General features: G+C 37.0%; 1 protein-coding gene across 3 annotated transcripts; it reads right to left on the reverse strand.

Moving 5' to 3' along the window:
* Nucleotides 1-6,996: 6,996 nt before the first annotated feature.
* Nucleotides 6,997-19,039, reverse strand: FAM229B (family with sequence similarity 229 member B). Of its 3 annotated transcripts, none has more exons than XM_061207478.1 (4): nt 18,957-19,039; nt 10,415-10,517; nt 8,530-8,668; nt 6,997-7,365 (listed from the first exon to the last, which is right to left on the reverse strand). In XM_061207478.1, exons 3-4 carry the CDS (start codon nt 8,652-8,654, stop codon nt 7,248-7,250), a joined length of 243 nt encoding a protein of 80 aa, XP_061063461.1. In that variant the 5' UTR covers nt 8,655-8,668; nt 10,415-10,517; nt 18,957-19,039; the 3' UTR covers nt 6,997-7,247. The 3 variants fall into 3 exon arrangements, with proteins under 3 accessions (XP_061063461.1, XP_061063459.1, XP_061063460.1); XM_061207476.1 differs by having other exon boundaries at nt 10,358-10,517; XM_061207477.1 differs by having other exon boundaries at nt 10,358-10,514; nt 18,957-19,029.
* Nucleotides 19,040-19,107: the final 68 nt, after the last annotated feature.

Below are 19,107 nucleotides of genomic sequence, written 5' to 3' on the forward strand. Positions count from 1 at the left end.
CAAAATGAGAAAATAGACCCTCATATCAACAGGATTGAAGGTACGTAAGAGGAGTGACTTTTGGGGTATGGGGAGGGAGTATAAAGTATTTTGAGGCATTACTAAGGGAATAAAATAATCTCTTACATATATATGTAATTATTTACATTCCCCTACTACCCTCATGTCTCAGGTACATTAATAATAATGATGAAGATCAACAAAAATAGCTAATATCTATTCATAGAGGACTTACTAAGTGACAGCCTCCACAATAAGCTAAATTAAAGCAGATTTCACTTGATCATCACACTAATCCTATGAGGTAGCATTTGCAGATGAGAAGCCCGAGATTTAGAACGGTTAAATAACTCGCCCGCTGTCATTCAGCTAGACTGAGGAGCCAGAATTGGAAATAGAACTGCTGCCTGCCTCCAGGGGCAGTATGACTGTCCCCTTGCTTCCTGCCCCCAGGGGACTGTCTGCCTTCAGGCCAGCTCTCAACTGGTCTCTAAAGCTGGAGTCACAGACTCAACCACCTATACAGCCAGAGAGGTATCATAAAGGAGTGAAGCTGGTGGGATCTGACTGAAAAAATCAGAAGGGCCAAAATTTCCAAAAGAAGCTGGAAATGTGAAATTTGAGGGGCTTGAAATGGCCTGATTTTTCAGTTAGTAACTAATTAAAATTAAAACAACAGCAATCACAAGAGCAAAATACTGGGCTGACCAAACAAAACCTTCTGAGAGCTATGGCCTCTGGGCCTATGTGGCTTCTGAGCTAAAGACTCTGAATCCAATAGTCTAGGGCCTTAACCAGTACAGATTGGATCAATGCTTAAAACACACTAAGCCTTCACAGTCCTCCCTACAACAGACCCAAGATGGAGGCAGTAGCTCTGAAACAGCCTGCCATTTTCTCTTCCAAGAGATTTTCCTGAGACATCCTAGAGGGCCATTCTATGCCCTTCATTCTCAGCAGTGGCCCAGACCTGGCTGGACCTCCAGTAGCTACAGCAAGTGTGTACGCAGACTCACATATATGCAGACTAAAGCCACAAAAATTCTTCTACCTTCTCTGCAATTTACAAGGCCACTTCTTTGCAGTTATTATTTCACATTCTTATGCTCCGCAAGTAAGAATCTACTGACCCATATCTGCTGACCCTCTTAACCACACAATGACCTTCTGAAACCTTGAATTTACCATTTATAAGAGCTTGATTCAGTTCTTAGATGGGACCCCATCTTCTCTCAACTTCTGTCTAGGGAGAAAGAAGTATGATTTCCTTTCTTTTAGTTAATCATAGTATATTGGAACTTCATACATAGAAATATAGATTGGATGTTCAGAGTAATTTTGACTAGTTGTCATTCATGGCCCCTGCCAGTTCAGAGCACCTTTGAAATCAAGAGGCCTCCCATAGCCCCAGTTTGAAGAAGCACCCCTATTTGGGCCTGTATCCCACTTCCTCCTCTCATGGCCACAGCTGATTGGGTGGGGGCACCATCCTATTGCTTTCCAGTGAAGCAACATCCCATTATCTGGTGGTATGAAAAGATGAGTTCCAACAACTGAAAATTTTCTCTTGAAATTGTGAATTGGGAAACAAAGAATCAAGCCCATAGCAATAATAGCTGAAGCCAAAATGATCTTACCTAGAAGAATGGTTTTAAGTGTTTACCATACACATTTATAGACACATACTTCCCATTCTGTAAACATAGAATAATATATATCCACCTACCCTTTGTCCAGTAAGAACCACCTCAGTTCTCATCCCACAGTTTGTAAGGGGGCATCTCAGAAGACACGGGGCTATTTCTGTTCCCTGGGCTCCCACTTCCTTGTACATAGCATGGTAGTATAGGGTGTTAAGTAGGGTCTTTGCTTACCTTAATTGGTGACTACAGCCTATAACTAGGACCATAAAGCAGTAAATACACATTTTAGGTTCACCAAACTTTGAGGTGTGAAGCCAATCCCTTCTCTTTAGGACTGGCTCAAAGAAGTCATTTCAGTATAACCAGCAATGTAAAACCACAATGCCCCCAACACACTACATACACATCACACACACACACACACACACACACACACAGTCTGTATAAAGGCAACAGAAGAGGCACTGTCCAGAATGTAAGTTCCACGAATTTTTGTCTGTCATCCAATGATGTGTTGTAAGAGCCTAGAACAATGCCTGGCATGTAGGTATATGCTCAATAAATATTCTTTGAGTAAATTTCAGGAAAGCCAAGTTTCCATAAAAGTTACCCCCTCATCTCACCTCCCAAGGCAATCACTTACAAAGTGCCTGGCAATCTTCAGAAAGGAAAAAGTGATACTGACTTCTCCACTTGGGTTCCCCTGAGCCCCAGGGATCTCTGATTTGCCTGAAGATATGGAGAGAAGACTAGGGGAAAAAATGGCATAGCTGATCAGAGAGACAAGAAGCATTCCCTCAAGTCTTTGGTAACCTTTCAAGTCCTGAAAAGTAGAGGAAAAGATTGGCTACCATGGATAAGGCCACTCAGTTTATAAACTTCACAACACCAGAGGACACCATTCACAGAAGATACTGCTAGGGGGCAGGATGGGGTGGGCGGAGCATAGATGAGTTTTAGGGGTGAAAGCCTGCTAATCTGCCAAATCATGTGACAGAGAGGCTCACACCGAAGAGGAATGTAACATGACACTACCAACCAGAAGAATAGCAACTGAATCCCTCAAGGAAGGAAGTGTAGTGATGGTAGCTGCTTAGCACTGAGTCACTCACTAGCCCAGCCAGACCACAGTGAGTTTACAGTGAGCTAAATCAGCAACCTCAGAGAACACATTTTCAAATGATCATGTCTAAAGATGGATGATTCGTGAGCTGATGTCAACCTAAAGGAAGGTTATGAAAGCATGACGCCACAGGGTTGCCCTCAGACTGTTTATAATATTCCCTTCACAGAAAGCTCCTGCCTAGGAATGTAAGGAATATGGGAAGGCATTTATTCAAGGTAGAAGCCTTAGAAGACTAAAGAATTCATACCAGTGAAAAACTCTATTTATCCTCTTAATGTTTAAAATTTGCAGTGAAGTCCCACTCTCATTCCTGATATCAGTAATCTGTGTCCTTTTTTTCCTGTTAATTCTGCCTAGAGGTTATCAATTTTATTGGTCTTATCAAAGAACCAGATTTTGGTTTCATTGATTATTCTCTATTATTTATCTGTCTTTTATTTCATTAAATTTTTTTCATCTTATTTCTTTCTTTCTGCTTATTTTGGGTTTAGTTTGCTCATCTTTTCTTCTTTCTTAAGGTGAAAGCTTAGATTAAGTGACCTGAGACATTTCTTTTTTCTTTTTTTTTCTTTTGGCCACACCATGCAGCATGTGGGGATCTCAGTTCCCCGACCAGGGCTTGAACCCGTGCCCCCTGCAGTGGAAGCTTGGAGTCCTAACCACTGGACCACCAGAGAATTCCCCTACATTTCTTCTTTTCTGATGAAAGAATTTAAGGCTTTAATTCTAAGCACTACTTTAGTTGTACCCCATGCGTTTGATATGTTGTTTTCATTTTCATTCAGTTCAAAATACTTTCTAATTTCTCCTGTAATTTCTTCTTTTATTCATGAGTTGTTTGAAAGTGTTTCATTTAGTATTCCAATATTTGGAGAGTCTCCAGACATTTTTCTGTTGAATTCAAATTTAATTCTGTTGTGGAACGTACTTTGCACACTCTGCATACTTTGTTTTGTTGCCTATAACATGGTCTATTCTTGGTAAATTTTCCATGTGTGCTTGAAAAGAATGTATAGTATTCTGCTGTACTGTTGTTCTACTACCAGTTGTTGAAAAATGTTAAGCTATAAATGTGGAGTTATTTGTTCTTTCCATCAGTTTTTGATTCATGTACTTTGAAGCTCTGCATAACATTTAAGATTGTATGACCCTTTTATCATCATGAAATGTCCCTCTTTATTTCTGGTAGTATTCCTTGCTCTAAAATCTTCTTGTCTATTATTAATATAGCTACTCCAACTTCCTTTTGATTAATGTTTACATGGGATATCTATTTTTATCCTTTTATACTTTTAATTTAAAGTAGGTTCATGTAGTGCCTGGTTAGCTCAATCAGTACAGCATGAGACTCTTAACGTAGGTTCATGTAGACACCATCCTCTTTTCTAGCCAATCTCATAATCTGTCTTTTAATAGAAGTGTTTACACCTTTTGTAATTAATGCAAATGTCAGTATGGTTTGGTTTACATCTATTATCTTTGTTCTTTTTTTCCTCTTTTCCTGCCTTCTTTAGGATTAATTGAGTGATATTTATTCCATTTAATCTCCCTGACTGGTGTATTAGCTCTCTGTTACTGTTTGCTTTTAGAGATAAATCTAAAGTTTACAATTACATATTTACCTCATCACAATCAATCTTCAAATACTATTATGCCATTTCATAAATCACCTAAGACACTTACAAAAGTAAACTTCCATTTTCCTCCTCCTGTCTTTTTTGCTATTGTTACCATACATTATACTTTTATATAAATTATTGTTATTATTTTTGCTTTAAACAGTCATTTGCCTGTTAAATAAATGTTTAAAAATGAGAAAAAGTCTTTTATATTTACCCACATATTTTCTATTTCTGGTGCTCTTTATTTCCTTATACAAATTTCCATCTAGTATCATTTTTTTCTGCCTGAAAAAACTTCCTTTAACATGTCTTATAGTACTGATCTGCTGGTGATGAAAAGTCCTTACTTCACCATTTTTGAGATCCTTTAAAGATATGATTTCATTGCCTTCTTGCCTGCATGCTTTCTGATTAAAAGTGCTCTCATTCTTTTTGTTGTTGTTGTTCCTCTGAATGAATGTGTCCTTTTGTTCTATTGGGTTTTAAGATGTTCTCTTTATCCCTGGTTTTTAGACAATTTAATTATATGGCTTTTTGTTTGTTTTGTTTTATTCATGTCTATTTTCTTTGGGGTCAGTTAAGCTACTTGGACCTGTGAATTTATAGTTTTCATCAAATCTGGAAAAAATGTGGCCATTATTTCTTCAAGTATTTTTCTATTGTCCTCCCTCCTCCTTCTGGGAAGCTACTTACATATATGTTAGACTGCTTGCTATTAAAACACAAAATTTATGCTCTTTTTTCCAGTCTTTTTTTCTTCATATTTCATTCTGGATAATTCGTATAGTTATGTCTTCAAGTTCATTAATCTTTTCTTCTCCAGTGTATAATCTGTTCTTGATCCCATTCAGTGTATATTTTTATTTCAGATATTGTATTTTTCATCACTAGAAGTTCAGTTGGGTCCGTTTTATACCTTCCATTTCTCTCTTCATGGTGATTATGCTTTCATCTACTACTTGAACACTTATGGTAGCTTGTCTGCTAATGCTATCATCCAGCACTCTGGATCTGTTTCTATTGACTAATGATTCTCTTGACTATGGACTGCATTTTCCTTCTTTTTTGCATGCCTGGTAATTTTTTATTGGACACCAATCATTGTGAATTTTACATTTTTGGTGCTGGATTTTACTGTAGTTCTTTAAATTTTGAGGTTTTTTTTCCCTCCTTGGATGCAATTTAGTTACTTGGAATCAGTTTGACCCTTTCCACTGTTGCTCTTAAGCTTTGTTAGGGCAGGTCCAGAGCAGCCTTCAGTCTAAAGCTATCCTCCACTCCAAACCCACCCCCACTGAGGCAATATCTCACTGAGGACTCTACTCCATATATTAAAAGCTCTTTCCACTATGGTTGAATCACAAATTATTCCCAGCCTTGTATGAGCTCTGAGGAATTTTTCATTACTCCTTTCCCCTTTCCCATGATTCTTTCCCCAGCCTTGGGCAATTTCCTTTATGGATTTTTTTCTCTTCCTTTGAAGAGTATTAACTTTTTATTTGGCAAATAATTAAGTTACTCATGGAAATCATCTTGATTCTCTCAAGTCTTACTTTTAAACTTTGTTAAAGTTAGTATACATTAACCTTTAATCTAGTGCTAGTTTAGACCTCCTACTAAGACATGACCTTTCTGAGGACTCTACTCAATGCCCCACAGGTTCAATAAGGTCTTTCCACTCTGGCTGGTTGGAATTCAAACATCTCCTAGCACTGTGTGAGCTCTCAGAATTTCTCCATTTATAAATCCCTGATGAAAAGCTTTTCTTTTCACCTCATGTAGCACACATGCATCTATGTGCATGTAATTATAAGCTAATAAACCTTTCACTTAAAAAGGCTTATATATATATATATATATATATATATATATATATATATATATATACACACATACATATCTTCAGGAGCAGAAAAGTAGACAAGAAACTGGGGAAACTATATCTGACACTAAAGTCAGTCTTTTGGAGAAAAGAAAATTTCATGGGATGAATGGTGGCAACCATCAAGAGGAAAAGAAAGCAAGCTGAGTTTCTTGGAACTATTACAAGAAGAAAAAGAAAACAGAAAGAGCTGGCCTACATCTCAAAACTGAACCTTAAGTCTAATCAAATAAAAAGATCCATCTGAGGTTTCTCAATACTAACTGTAGACAATTTCAAGATGACTGGCTGGGACTTGAGGTAATAGTGTGATGATGAGACATCATTTTTCCTGGAAACATAGGGGTTAGAATCACAGCCTTGACCTCATTATAATAAATTTAACCAATAACCTGAGCTCCCATATGATAGCAGTGTGTATGCTTTGCAGATTAACCATGGACTAAGAATTTCCTTCAGTCTTGGGTATTATTTCAAAAAGCATAACCCACAGGCTCCATTTCTCACCCAATATAATCATTCCTGGGCAGAACATTATCAAAAGACAGAAAGACAGAAACTGGCCTAAGGTATTCAAGTGAAAGGATTCAGCTAAGTAGCAACCCAAAAATAAGCAAAGGAAATCAGCCCAAAACACATTAAGCATTTAGAATGGGCCCTTCCTGACTGATAATCAAGGTGGCTTAAGCTTCATTGTGAATTGTTGATACTAATGATCCACTGTGACCAAGATGATCTCTAAGGCACTTTCTAATTGTGAAATATTATTCTGTCTTATCTATCAAACATAACTGATGGCTTATCACTATACATGTTTTACAGACTACATTCCAGTCTTTCCCTACAAAAAGTAAATATTTCAACTACTGTCACCATCCAAAGGGGCCACCACTTTTATTTGCTTACCAGATCATAAGATGATACTGGTCCATTACCCTTGACCTAGTCAAACCTCTACAAAAGACTTAATGATGCTATTTAGGATGCATTTCCTTGCTGCTTTGTGCAGGTGGCTTTCGCATTGTTGCAAAGACAGTGATGGGAACATCAGTTATTGTCAGGCAATGATTTCCAGGGCATCTTCGGAGTTGCCTAAATAAAAGAGCAAATGACATGTACTTAGATATAAAAAGGAAATTTTTTTCAGAGAACCAAAGTTTGAGTGTTTATTCAGCTGTGTTAAGTCTTTTTGAAATCTCTGAATGTCACAAAATATAACACAGTGGCACTAATGAGGCAGACATTTTAGACTTACATTGCAAAGAAATTGTTGTTAAATGTTGTGCCATACATTAAATCAAAAGAAACTTATAAATACAAAGATAACCCTCCAGATGTTCTTTTGAAAGGTATGCAGTGATTTCTAAATGGCAAAGAAAAGTGGGGCAGGGGGGAGTGCATAGTTGTAAACATAAGTGATAATACTATGGCAATTCATACATATATGCACCTTAAAATCACTCCAGTTGAGTGATTTAAAAACTAGAATATTTGTGGAAAAATATAAAACTGAACATACTATTCCACATACTATTCAAATGTTGATAGGATCTCAGGTTTAAAAGAGCCCTTAAATAACATCTAGTCTAAAAATACACCTAGTGCTTGAATTTCCTTTCCAACATCTCCATCAAATAATAACCCAACCTTAAACATTTCTAAAGACTACTGATCAGTATTTCCTGAAGTAGCCTATGTTATCCTTGAATAACTCTGATGTTTAAAGTACCTACCTTATTAAGCTTAAATCTGTGTTCTGAAAATTCCAAGCCATGAGAAATCAAACAATGTACTATGGTAAACAGAAGAAAAGTGGAATAAATCCTATTATAGTTTTCTTCAATTTTGCAAAAATAGAATCTTCACCTCTATATCACTCTCCTTCTGCCAAAGGTCAAGTCAAAGCCAAAGTGACACTGACTCTGAGGTCTGAGTCTTTTTCATATTTTGTAGCCTTATGCCTAGCACAGTGCCCTGCACATAATAGCACTAAAGGTTTGCTTATTTGATTGAATGTTATATAATCTTGAAACTATTAACAAAAAACTAGCTAAATATTTACCCCCCAAAATTGGTCTATCATTCAGACTTACAATATACAGACTCTATGCTAAGAAAACCTAGGCTCTGGTAATACTAATTTAATAACAGCAATGCTCCTAGGCTTCTTTCTTACTAATTGAATGTCAGCTAAAGCTTGCATTGATGATAGCCATTACACATCTCCTCAGTTGTTAGGACAAGAAGACTTTTTACCTGCTTGGTAACATCTCTTTCCCGTTACAGGAAGCATTGGAGCTCAGCCCAGGCTCCAGCCCAACTGAAGGGTCTCCCCCTTCCATTGGAAACCTCCTTGGCTGAGTCCCAAACCGAAAAGGCATAATTCACTGAAAACCTAGATTAGAAAGTTAAAATAATGGAGGGGGGGGGGTGAGTTGTTTTCAAATAGTTCTTTGAAATTCTTAATATTAATTTTGCTATAGGCATATAGAAACATTCTGAAAATGACATATTTAAATATCTATAAAAGTACATAAATACTCTATTATACAACTCTCTTTTACATACAATTTTAAGTCTTGAGCAAATATAAAATAGCCACTAGATGATAAAGTAAACTGTGCCCTATGGTTAACATAACTGAAGTCCATTTATGTTATGTGAAAAAAAATTGTTTTCCTTTGAATGGTTATGGCAATTGACAAGCTTGAGCTCCCACTGCCTCTCTGCCTAGCTAAACCCTTGTCTTCCTTTGAAGTACAAGAGTTTCACATCTGCCTGATATCTACAGCTATTCCTTCTCTTCCTGGTGATTATTTGTTAACCCCTGCCTCTCTACATTTACAGTGCATTAGTTAAGAAAGCGCCTTGGAAGAGCTGGACTGACCTGGATTCAAATCGTGGCTCTGGCTCTTCCCAACTATGTGATCTTAGGCAAGGTACTTAACCAAGTATGCTTCTCAAAGATAAACTGAGCTTAATAATATTATCTACCTCCAGGGTAATAATGGGAATTAAATAAAGTAATACATGTGAAATGCAGTGCCTAACATGTAGTACAGGCTCAATAAATGTTAACTGCTATTACTCAGCAGATACTACTGAGCATGATTAAATATATACATACACATATGCAATGTAATGTATATATGAGATACGTACGCTATATATGATACACATACACACACACAACTACACAAAATAAGCTCCTCACTGCCTACTGTTGCCTCTGCTTGGAATTCTTCCCCACCTCACTGCTCCCACTCTTGTTAGGGCCAACTCATTCATTAAGTCTGAATTTAAATGTCACTTTCTCGGAGAAGATTTTTATAACCCCTCCATTATATGTTTTCTTAGCACTCTACTTCTGCTTTATAACAGTTATCATCACTCTGATTCAGGATTTCTCAACTCTGACACTATTGACATTTAGGGTCATGTAACTTTTTGTTTAGGAAGGAGGAGACTGTCCCGTGCATTGTAGGAAGTTTTGCAGCATCCAAGGCCTCCACTCACTCACTCACATGCCAGTAGCACCCCACCATAAAGCTGCGACAAAAATATCTCCAGACATTGCCAAATATCACTTGGTAGAAAAGGGGAGAAAAATCTCCCCCTGTTGAGAACCAGTGCTCTAATTTTTTTGTAAATGTTTTTGCTTAATCATTGTCCCCCCCCACTCCCATTCCATGTCTGTCTTTGTCTCCAGTGATTAAATCCTTAATACCTAGAACAGTGTCTGGGACACAGTGGGTAATTAATAGCTCTATCTTGTATAAATTTACATGTCTTCAGCAAAGGGCAGGAAAAATGAAAAATGTCTTATAACTTTCTTATGCCTAGGGCAGTATTCTATGCCTAATAAATGTTTATTGTGGTAATAGTAAAACTAAATTATTAAAAGTTTTGGAATTTGAATATTATATAATCGTTGTTATAGACTATGTGTCCATTATCGAAGAAAAAAGCGTTATGCTCAATGACAAGTTAGTAAAACCATAGTAAAAACTATGGTTTAGTATAACTAGCTATCATATGTAAGTATTAAGCTTCAGCTAACTTGATCAAGAATACACAGACTTACCAAAATAGGCCGAGTCTGATTCCTGTAGAGGTGAATAAATCAATTGCTTCTACTGACCTTCCAGAGAAGGCTGGAATTGCCAAAGGAATGATGATCAAATGTTCCAGTGACACCCAGAAATTCTGACACCAGAAGATTCTTTCACATAGTTTCCTACCTGCTAACAAATAAAATATCACGATTCATAGCTCCAGCAACAAGCTGAAACCTAGCTAAAAAATTGTCTCTAAAGTTTGTGTGAAGGTTTTATTCTTGTTGTCATTGCCTTGTTTATTTTCCAACATTAAATATTTTAATCTATGAATTACTTTATCTGTAACTATTCTAAACCGACAGTCTAATCAATCTGCACAAAATCACATGAGATTCTCCTCACTTTATATCCTATTCTCCTCATTACCTTTGTCTACCAGACTTTCCCTTAACTAATAACCCAAATTAATCCAATCTAGCCATGTCCTCGTCCCATGCCAAAAGCCTCAAACTGCACCTTTACAAATTTCTTTATCATTCTTCCTATGTAGGACTCTCTAAACCCTCTCTCTAATGCCTGGACTACCTCTTCTCTCCTGTTTCCTCAAAAGAGGCTTGAAATTCCCAAGTGACAGGAATAATGAGAAAGGAAGAATACATCTTATACTGTCCTCTCTATTCTGTTCCCTGGGCCCTGAGTTCTCCTCCGTTTATAACATCTTCACCAAATGAATGATGATAAAATATCCCAGTGACACCCAGGAATTATGACATCAGAGATTCTTTCATATAGTTCCCTACCTGCTAGAACATAAAATGTCTCAATTTGTAGTTCCAGCAACAAGCTGAAATTTATCTTCTGGACTGCCCTTTCTCTCCCAGTTTCTATATCAACAGCTTACCTCACTGAATGTAATACTTAAGTTTAACTCTTAAGCCAGAACATTACTCTTCAGCTAATCAATTTTTTTTCAGTTTTCTTAGCTGATGACTGAACTATTAAATGCTAATGAGCATTTTTCACATTTAATGAAAATCTTTTTTACTACCTACATTTTATGCTAAGTTCCCACTGTTCTGTTTTCATATGCTTTATGTAATAGGAAATTAGCATTTTACATAATTAAGTTGATGTTAGATAAAAGCTGAACTCTACCTTCTCTTTCTTACTAGGGTGCTGTGAAGAGTTGATCACAATCTTAGCTTAGAGAAATCATTTAACTGACTGTGTCACCGTCAGACAAACTGAAATAATTGCTGGTCATTGTTAGCTAATATATCACTAGGACCTAAACATTTGACACTTAGTATGGCAACATTTTTTTAATAGTTTGAATGTTCTGTGTGGGTGGCAGTGCGAAAACGGTGGGTTAGCGCCTCGGAGTTAGGTTTAAATTCGAACACCGTGTTAACTCTGAGACTGAGCAAGTCACTAAAAGTTTGTAAAATGGTATTAATTCCTACATCATAGAGTTGTTTTGAGGAATAAAAAGCCAACGGCTGGGGTACAAAATTTCAATCAGAGTGTTGAGGCATTGATTTCACTTTTTAATCACTGATATACTATCTTTAAGCTGCAAAGCAAATATTCGCATGTGAAATATTCTTAAATTCCCCCAATTTACCATATTTTAAACTAGTTTATTTGGCACAAGTTGTGCCAAGGTTCTTCTTTAATATGGATGATACAGTGAGACAAACCAAAAAGTAGCCTTAATGATGGAACTATCCAGCACTAGAGTATATACATCAGAAGATAAAATAAACTTGACTCTACAGCAGATCTTCACAGGGGAATGGATGAATAGGTGAAGTATAAATAGTGAAAAAAAAAATGGTGAAATCTCTAAATACTTTCTCTTAATTCTCATAAGTGCAAGAATAGTGATCTTTCAATCTTCAGGATATTGATTCATGAGATACAGAAAAAGAGTAATGTTTGAACTGGTCATATCCTAAGAAAATATCCATTATTAGAATTACTTTATTCATACCACAAATATTTGCTGATAATCCACCATAAGCAAGGCATGTGTTAAGTATTAAAGGTAAAATATTGAGCAAAACAAATACAGTGTCTGCCCTAATGGAGTTTACAAGTTAGGGTAGGGTATGCTCTAGATTAGCACTAAATCTAAAGGACGAGTAGGCATTAACTAGGTGGAAGTGGGTAGGAAGCAAAGACACTGAGACAGTTGGGAAGGGGGCAAACAGAGGAAACAGCATGTGCAATGGTCCTGTGCCAGTAGAAAGGACAACAGAAAATCTGAAAGGCCAGCATAACCACAGCAGAGAAAATAAAAAAGAAACCAGGTCAGAGAGAATAAGTAGAGGCTAAATCAAGCAGGAATATGAACCCCAGTTAAAGATTTTAGACTTTACCTTATGAGCAAGGGAGCCCACAAAAGAATTTTAATCTCCTGGGAAACATATTTAGGTTTCAGTGATTTTTTCCTCTATTAATTTTCTGTTTTCTATTTATTCGATTTCAACTCCAATCTTCAGTATTTCCTTTTTTCCTGTTTACTTTGGGTTTAATTTGCTTTTCTTCGTCTAGTTTCTTAAAATGGAAGCTTAGGTCATTGATTTGATCTTCTTAACATAAGTATTTAATTCTATAAATCTCCATCAAAGCAGTACTTTAGCTTCATTTCACAAATTTTGAAATTTTGTTATTTTCATTTCTTCAGTTAAAATCTTCCTTTTTGTTTTCTTCTTTGACCAATGGGTTATTTAGAACTATGATATTTTGTTTTCAAATATTTGGGAATATTCCAGCTATTTCTGTTACTGATTTCTTAGATTCCATTGTTAACAGAGAACATTCTTTGTATTCTGTTAATTCTTTTAAATTTATTGAGACCTGTTTATGGCCAGAATAAGGACTATCTTGGTAAATGTTCTATGTACACTTGAAAAGAATGTGTATCTTGCTGTTGTTGGGTGACGTATTCTATACACGTAATTGGTTGACAGAGTTGTTCAAGTCTTCTGCATTCTTACTCATTCTCTGTATACTTGTTTATCAATTATTGAAATATAGATGTTGCAATCTCCAACTATAATTATGAATATCTGTTTCTCTTTTCTATTCTGCCAGTGTTTGCTTCATGTATTTTGAAACTCATTAGGTACATAAATTTTTAGTAGCATTATGTACTCTTGATGAATTTATATTTTTATTATTATAAAATATCTTTATCGCTAGTAGTATTCTTTGCTCTACTTTGTCTAAAATTTATATAGCTACTTTGTATTCGTTAGTGTTCATATAATGTTCCTATATTTTTAGTTTCAAACTTTATATTTGATGTAGCTTTCTTTCTTTTTTTATTATTTTATTTTATTTATTTATTGTTTCTGGCTGTGTTGGGTCTTTGTTGCTGCACGCCGGCTTTTCTCTGGTTGCAGCGAGTGGGAGCTACTCTTCATTGCGGTTCACGGGCTTCTCATTGTGGTGGCTTCTCTTGTTGCAGAGCACGGGCTCTAGGCGCGCGGGCTTCAGTAGTTGTGGCATGTGGGCTCAGTAGTTGTGGCTCGTGGGCTCTAGAGCGCAGGCTCAGTAGTTGTGGCGCAGGGGCTTAGCTGCTCCGCACCATGAGGGATCTTCCCGGACCAGGGATCAAACCCGTGTCCCCTGCACTGGCAGGTGGATACTCAACCACTGCACCACCAGGGAAGCCCTGATGTAGCTTTCTTATAAACAGTATATAGCTGAGTCTTGCTTTTTACAAATCTACTCTGATGATCTCTGACTTTTAAATTAGGGTGTTTTGATTATTTACATGTAATGCGATAGATATGATTGAATGTAAATCTGCCTTCTTACTATTTGTACTCTGTGCCATCAGTTTTTGTTCCCCTTTTGTTCTTATTCTGTACTTTTGAAACAGCTGAATATATTTTATGAATCTATCTTATCTCCATTATTGGTTCATTGCTATACAAACTCGCATGTTGTTTTGGTTTGCTTTGCTTTGGGTTACTTTAGGGTTTATGGTATACATCTTTAACTTTTCAGTCTGCCTTCAATAACATTATACCACTTCCAACACAAGAAAATTACAAGAATATATTCTATTTCCCCTTCACACCCTGTATTACTTTGTTGTCATGTACTTTACATCTACGTATACCATAAACCCCACAGCACATTATTATTAGTTCTTCTTTAAGCAATCATCTCTTTAGGAAATTTTTCAAGAGAAGTCTTTTATATCTACCCACATATTTATCATTTTCAGTGTTCTTATCCCCTTGAGTAGGTCCAGATTTCCATCCAACATAATTTTCCTTTTATCTGAAGGTTTTCATTTAAGTTTTGGACTTCTGGTGATTAATTCATTCACCTTTTGAATGTTTTTACTTAATCTTCATTTTTGAACATTCTTTTTGCTGGGTATTGAATCCTAGGTCAACAATTTTGTGGGGTTTTTTTTAAGGACTTTAAATATTCTTCTACAGTGTTTTTTGGTTTGCATTGTTTCCAACAAGAAAGTCTGCTGTCATTGTCTTCGTTCCTCTGTCTCCCCAACTCAGGATGGCTGCTGGGCTGTGTTTGGACGCTATTCATTAGAAAGAAACCACTAGGTCCAGCCCAGACTCAATGGGAGGTGATTACACAAAAATAGGAGGCAGATCATCTGTAGAGAAGTTCAAAAAAAACTAGGAGGCAGAGATCACTGGGTACCATCTGAGAGGCTGCCTACCACAGATACTGTGTTTTGGTGTCATGTTTGAGAGTGCTTGTGATGCACTTACAAATGTTGTTCATCAAATATTTCTGGCTTTCTGTCTTCCAGAAATTGTAATTCTTGGTCCCCTTATGATTACTTGGAGCCCATGTGACTAGTTTTGGCCAGTAAATTAACAGCAGCCATTAATTGCAGTACAAGACTCTCCTGAGTTGTCTTTCTCTTTGCCACAAAAACCAGGAATTATCAAATAGTGGTAGCTCAGCAACTTAGGTGCCAGGGTGAAGATAACATAAAGCATAGCTACCAGACTCCCCCCTCCAATGGACATGTATCATGTGCAAAAAATAAACAACTGTTGTTTTACACCACTGAGATTTGGGGGTTGGCTGTTACCACAGCATAATAAAATTTATCCTGACTTATACAGACTTAGGTCCAGACTTAGGTACTGCCATAACAAAAACATAAAATATAAGTCACCAGCATAGTGGTCAAGCAGCGAGTGTCAAGAAAATTGTTATTGGAAACTGAGAGGATAGTTGTCTATGCTATTCAGTGGCAAACCTATTGGAAAAATCTTTGGAAAACTCTGTGATAACCTAGAAAGCAGATGATTTGCTGGTGAATGCTAGGTGAAGAGGTTGGAAGACAGAATGCCAATAACATGTTAGCTGCTGTTGGCTGTGTTTGTCAAGTTATATGACAAAGAGATGGGCTCAGAAATGCAGTGCGCAAGCAGGAATAAAAATTGATAGAGTGCCCACAAATTCAAAGTATATTTAAATGACAACTTTGAAAGCTATAGGAGTATATTTTCCTTGGAACACATTTTATTCCTTCTCCGAAATTTGTAGCATCTTTGTAATGTCGTCCAGTACTAAATGTACTATAGATGAATCTAAAGGAGCCTAATTGTTTTTTCTCCATGCCGCCCCCCAACTTTTGTTTCTTGCCTGTGTACCTAAAGAATTCTTTCTTTATTCTGAAAACTGAGTAACTGAACCAGGGTACATCCCTTAGTGTTGACTGCTCTATAGAAATTATTCCATGTAACATGGTATATGCTTTTAATCTATAGATTTTTCCTCCTTTATTATTTTTTATATCAATAAGAACAGTTCTTCTTCAATTTGCTGTGTTCTCTATTTCAGGGGCACTTATTAATCTTATGTTGAACCATCTTTATCTGTTTCACATATATTATCTTCCAAGAGCTATTATACCTTTGTCCTTTGCCTCAGTGTTCTCTGTGATTATCTCAAGCCTTTCTTCTAATCAGTAATTTGATTTTCAGCTCTCTAGTCTGCTTCTCTGTGCTTCTAATTATTCATTAGTCCTTTAACATGTTTTGGTCTTTAGTTTCCTTTCTCTTTTATTTCCATTTTAGTTCATTTATTCACCAAATATTTATTGATTACCTATAGTACACCAGGCAGAGTTTTAAGTACTAAGGATATAGTAGTGAAAAAAACAAGGCAAGACTCAGCCCTCAATACATTATTTTAGCATCTTGTCTTTAAGTTCCTGTACTACCAAATTCATATTCTTATTATTAATAAGTTCCTCTACAGCACAAAAATTATATGAATTTTCTTTTTTCCCCTTAGGTTAGGTTTTACAGGTCATGTACTTCATTCATCTTTTACATGCTATTTTCCTTCCATCCTTCCTTCCTTTTACAGGAGTAGTCTGCATAATTTTCAATGATGTTTTCCTCTTGCTCACATTTAACATATAAAATTTTGCCCAATCTATTTGCTTGGTGTGTTAGACAGCTATTGCTCCAATACTATTGCACCCCAAAATCTCACAGCTTCAACCAAAAACCTTTTTTCTTATTAAGACTGTGGAGAGACTGCTGTTCAGCTGCTCTCCACTTGCCTCTCCTGGGTTTGGCTAGGATGAGCAGTACTCCACATTTCAACTGAGATGCACATTCAGATCTGATCCACATGTCTTCGTCATTTTGGAAACAGCAGCCACCTGAGGTAGTTTTTCTTACGAAAAATAGCAAAGACCAAGAGGCAAAAGCATGCAAGCACACCTAAAACCTTTGATACCTGATATCATTCCACTGGCCAAAGCAAGCCACCTGACCAAGCCTGACCAATAGGACAAAGACGTATACTCTGCCTACACCCCTGTTCCAGGAGGTACTGCACAGTCATGTGCAAAGGGAGAGAGTAAAGAATTCAGAACAATACTCCAATCTACCATACTCTGCTATTCTGTGGGTAAATTCTCCTTGACTTCTTTCCTACTTATCTGAGATCTGCTCTTCCACTCACAGCTAGAGTTTGAAAGGTAAATCATATTTTCTTTTTCATTGTGTTTTTATCAGAGGAGGTGTATCAGAGAGAATTCCACGAGAGCTGTGTGTAGCCTTCTGGGTGGCCTGCGTTCTGCTTGCTCTTCTGAAAGTTTGTTGAATATTTTAAATGAGGTCTCAGTCCATCTAATTAGGAGTGCATTCAACTTTAGGATATATTCAGATATATGACTTCAAGGTGGACTCCTGGAAAGTATAAACTCTAAAATGTTTTTTCTGCTCCTACTGAAGTCCTAAAGTGTCTGGTATGTAAGGTTCTACCTTGACTCTCAAGCAGAATTTCCTCTCAGTCTGATTCTCCCCAGACTGAAGTTTTTAGTGAGACTTGTTAGAACTTTCTTAATTTAATTCCGTTCCCACGTATGACCTCTAGGGAGTCATGACTAGGACCTAACCACTGCATGAAGGGTAGAGCTCTGCAGAGGCCAGAATACCAGATGAGCTGGCACCATAGCTCACAGATACAGATCTACTCACAAACTGGACCAAGCTTTGCAAATTTTAGAAGCCCCAGACTTTAGGACTTTAATGTTAAGACCTAAGTGAAGTGTTAGGGGAACCTGACTGCACCTCTAACACTGACTGCATGCTAATAAGCAGTTAAGAGTAAAATCCAGCAAATGCAAAAAATTATTGACTAAAAGTTACCTATTATTCATAAGATATGTGAGTAATAAGGTGAAAAACATCGAAATGGAAATGTGGGAAAGCCTCAGCCTCATAAACCACCCATTGCAACTTCAAACTTACCAGATATCAGAGATATAGTAACAACTATTATTTGTATTGGTAGGGGAATAAGGTGTTCCAAACAATCGAATATTACAATTCCTATTACCACACATTAGTTGCACATGTAATTTTAACTTTTTTTTGGTGGGGGGAGGCTTCCTAGTATTTTGTAGTTCCCCAGAATTTTTGTGGAAAATATTAATTTTACGAAAGAAGTGCTTGAGTTCTTAATTGAAATCTGGTCTAAATTAATCAATAAGAGTTTACAGTATTTTTCAATGTTTGAAAATTTTAGGAGTTGGTCGTTTTCAGGAATACCTGATTTTTCGATCTCCTCCTTTGTCCCACCTAAACACTGTACATAAATAAAATGCCTAGTTTTAATTTCATCTCTTTCATCAGACTTCTATTGAATCCTATTACACTTAGCGCCACAAAATCGTCACAATTTTTTGAGTATTTCGTGTGTATCTTCAATCAGATTGTAAGCCTTCTGGAGCTGGATCTATGTCTTAATTTCTTTTGAATCCTGCAGAGGGCCTAGAAGTTAATGTTGGGAGCATACAGCTTCAACATACACTGGTTGGGCCTCTGAAGCGCCATTTTTGTCAATCTGTATAACCACCTAGTTTCGGTTGTACCCTGACACGTCTATTTGTCTGGGGTTTCTTTGTGCTCATCGACATTATTTTTTATTAGAACAAAGGACTTGTTGAATAGATTAACGCAGAGTCCGGAGGAATCGGAATGAACGGAATTTGACCCGCCGCCCCAGGTATTGAGACTGTAAACGAAGACTGAACCTCTGATAGATCATAAACAGCTTTAAAGACACACGTTTTAAAATCCCACGCCAAAGCCTAGTTACCCGCCAGTGACCCCGGCCTCCGGAGCTGCAGTTGCTCAGATGTTTACAAGGCAGCGAAGATCTGCTGGCGGGAGGACCAGTCGCTATGGTAACGGTGAGACGCAAGTGCACTTGCGCGGCCTTCGGACGTAAAATCTTAGCCTGAAGCTAG

The sequence above is a fragment of the Eubalaena glacialis genome, chromosome 12, assembly GCF_028564815.1.
Source record: "Eubalaena glacialis isolate mEubGla1 chromosome 12, mEubGla1.1.hap2.+ XY, whole genome shotgun sequence".
Taxonomy (NCBI): domain Eukaryota; kingdom Metazoa; phylum Chordata; class Mammalia; order Artiodactyla; family Balaenidae; genus Eubalaena; species Eubalaena glacialis.